The sequence below is a fragment of the Dendroctonus ponderosae genome, unplaced genomic scaffold, assembly GCF_020466585.1.
Source record: "Dendroctonus ponderosae isolate FM_Combo_2020 unplaced genomic scaffold, Dpon_F_20191213v2 Dpon_F_20191213_1, whole genome shotgun sequence".
NCBI classification, from domain to species: Eukaryota; Metazoa; Arthropoda; class Insecta; order Coleoptera; family Curculionidae; genus Dendroctonus; species Dendroctonus ponderosae.
In genome coordinates, this window is record NW_026017110.1 from 2,603,865 (window position 1) to 2,605,881 (window position 2,017).

General features: G+C 41.8%; 2 protein-coding genes across 2 annotated transcripts in view; both read right to left on the reverse strand.

Moving 5' to 3' along the window:
- LOC125502451 (leucine-rich repeat-containing protein 15-like) overlaps positions 1-584 on the reverse strand; it is a 2,541-nt gene extending 1,957 nt beyond the window's left edge. Inside the window, exon 1 of the mRNA XM_048660559.1 lies at positions 524-584. Within this exon, the coding sequence (XP_048516516.1) occupies positions 524-584 (61 nt within the window). The remainder of the gene's footprint in view (positions 1-523) is intronic.
- LOC109538390 (chondroadherin) lies at positions 169-1,650 on the reverse strand (the record flags this gene model as incomplete). Its single annotated transcript, XM_019905603.2, is given in 1 exon segment — positions 169-1,650. A coding segment is annotated over 1 exon segment (890 nt), but the record flags the coding sequence as incomplete, so codon positions are not given.
- Between the last annotated feature and the right edge of the window lie 367 nt (positions 1,651-2,017).

The following is a 2,017-nucleotide window of genomic DNA, read 5'->3' on the forward strand; positions in this document are numbered from 1 at the left end:
GTGTGTCGCAGGATACCCTCTAGGTGATAGTTCTTGATTACTTTTTGATAAGTAATTCGTTCTTATTGCGAAATAGGAGCACTATTTATCAATCTATTTTTTAAGATTTTTTGAGGCAAAATACCCAAAAAGAAGTTTGTAAAAAAACGATTTTTTTTGCAACTCTTGATTTAAAAAAATGAGGAAAAACGATGAAATTAAAATCTGTTATTCTCTATGTGACCTCCATTTAAGCCCATATATTTCCTATATTCAGTTTACTGCGTCCACTATTCTAAGGCGTAAATCATCAAAAGTTGTAACTGGATTTTCAAGCACAATATTATTTACATAGTTCAGAAAATTATCAAGAGGTATTAAGTCTGGGCTATTGGAGGGCCACGGAAAAAAAAACAAATCATCAATTCCAGATGTAAAATTTTCATAAAAAAGTACTACCGGGCACACGTTGTGGGGTGGAAAAGGTTTCATTTTAACAGCAGACTTTAAAACCTGAGTTATAATGAACAACTTCAGTGTTTACCACATTTCACAACTTTTCGAAACGAATGATCCAAAAGAGGTGTCAACTTATGAGGAAGCATCCTGTACCAAAATTTCCTTCAGTAGTAAGAAAGTGCTGACAGCCTTTAGGCCAATTTCTCCATGATTTTCAGGCAAATTGTCAATGTTGCTGAGCCAAAAGCGATCTAAAAAAATATCACAATTTTTTAAGTCCTTCTGTTTGGTTCGCACCGAGACAACAACAGGCGGGAATGGCCTATGTGATCCGCAACAGTTTCAAAAAGTACAACATTAAATTCAAGTAACTGCAAAAGATGCTCAGGCGCTGAGCGCTGCTGCTCGAGTCCTTGGAGGCCTCCAGGTTGCCTCGCGTCACTTCCTCCTGACACCGCCCGATCGAGTCAATGTCTATGCTACTCATCGGCAACCCGTTCACCTCCAAAGGAGATATACAGTAGTTTTTTGAGACAAAGTGAATCATACTACCATTGGCCAGCGGCCCATCGAGCAGCGAATGAACGTGGCAGTCACATGGAAAATGGTTCTGTATCACAGTCAACTTTTCCACTTCCACTAAAAGGGTCTCGGCTCTGGGTATCTCCAGGATGTGGTTGCCTTGGAACCGTAAATGTCCCACGTGTTGCTCCCACGTAAAATTCAACCACTGAATCGAGTCGATTTTGTTGTTGAGTATGTTCAGGTTCCTGACGAAGGTCATGTCGTTGAACGCGTCCCCTTCAATGTTCCCCAAATCGGACTCCTGGATGGATAAGTAATTGACGTTGGTCAGGCCGCGAAAAATGCCGCCCTTCAAGTGCCGCAAGTCCATGAAAGCCAACTGCAAATGTCCCAACGTGTCCAGCCCATTGAAGCAATCCGCCTCCAAAGTCCGAATGCCCGATGGCAACGTGATGCGATCGATTTCGGTCATTCCAGTGAAGGCGTTACTCTCGAGTTTAAGTAGGGGATTGTGGGCGAGCACCAACTGCTTCAAGTTGATCGTGCCAGCGAAGGCGTAGCTCTCCACTTTCTTGATTTTGTTGTAGCTGAGGAAAATGGCGCTGATGTTTTGCAGGCCGGCGAAGGCAAACGGCGAGACGGTTTCAAGAGGGGTGTGCTGGATGGAGAGGTCTCGCAGTCTCGGTAATCCCCTGGAAGGATAATCATTTTTAAGTATCGGCCGTTTTGAGACGAAAAAGAAGTCTGTACGAGTTGCGCCATGCCATTGTGAAACGCCACACCAAAGCGAAGCGTCGGTGAGAAACGACTCAGGACAGTTTACATTGATTCCAATTTAATTCAAAAGAAATTCCTGGGTTCCAGTCAATTTTACTGTTTATTATTTAAAATGTTACAAATACGTTTCGGGGTTTTTCGGTGGAGAAAAACACCGAAACGTATTTGTAACATTTTAAATAATCAAAATCAATTCCTGGGCTTCAGTCATTTATTGTCTATTTTCTTCAGTCATCAGTTTCTCTAAAATAGCAGATAGTAAAAACAATTTTTCATT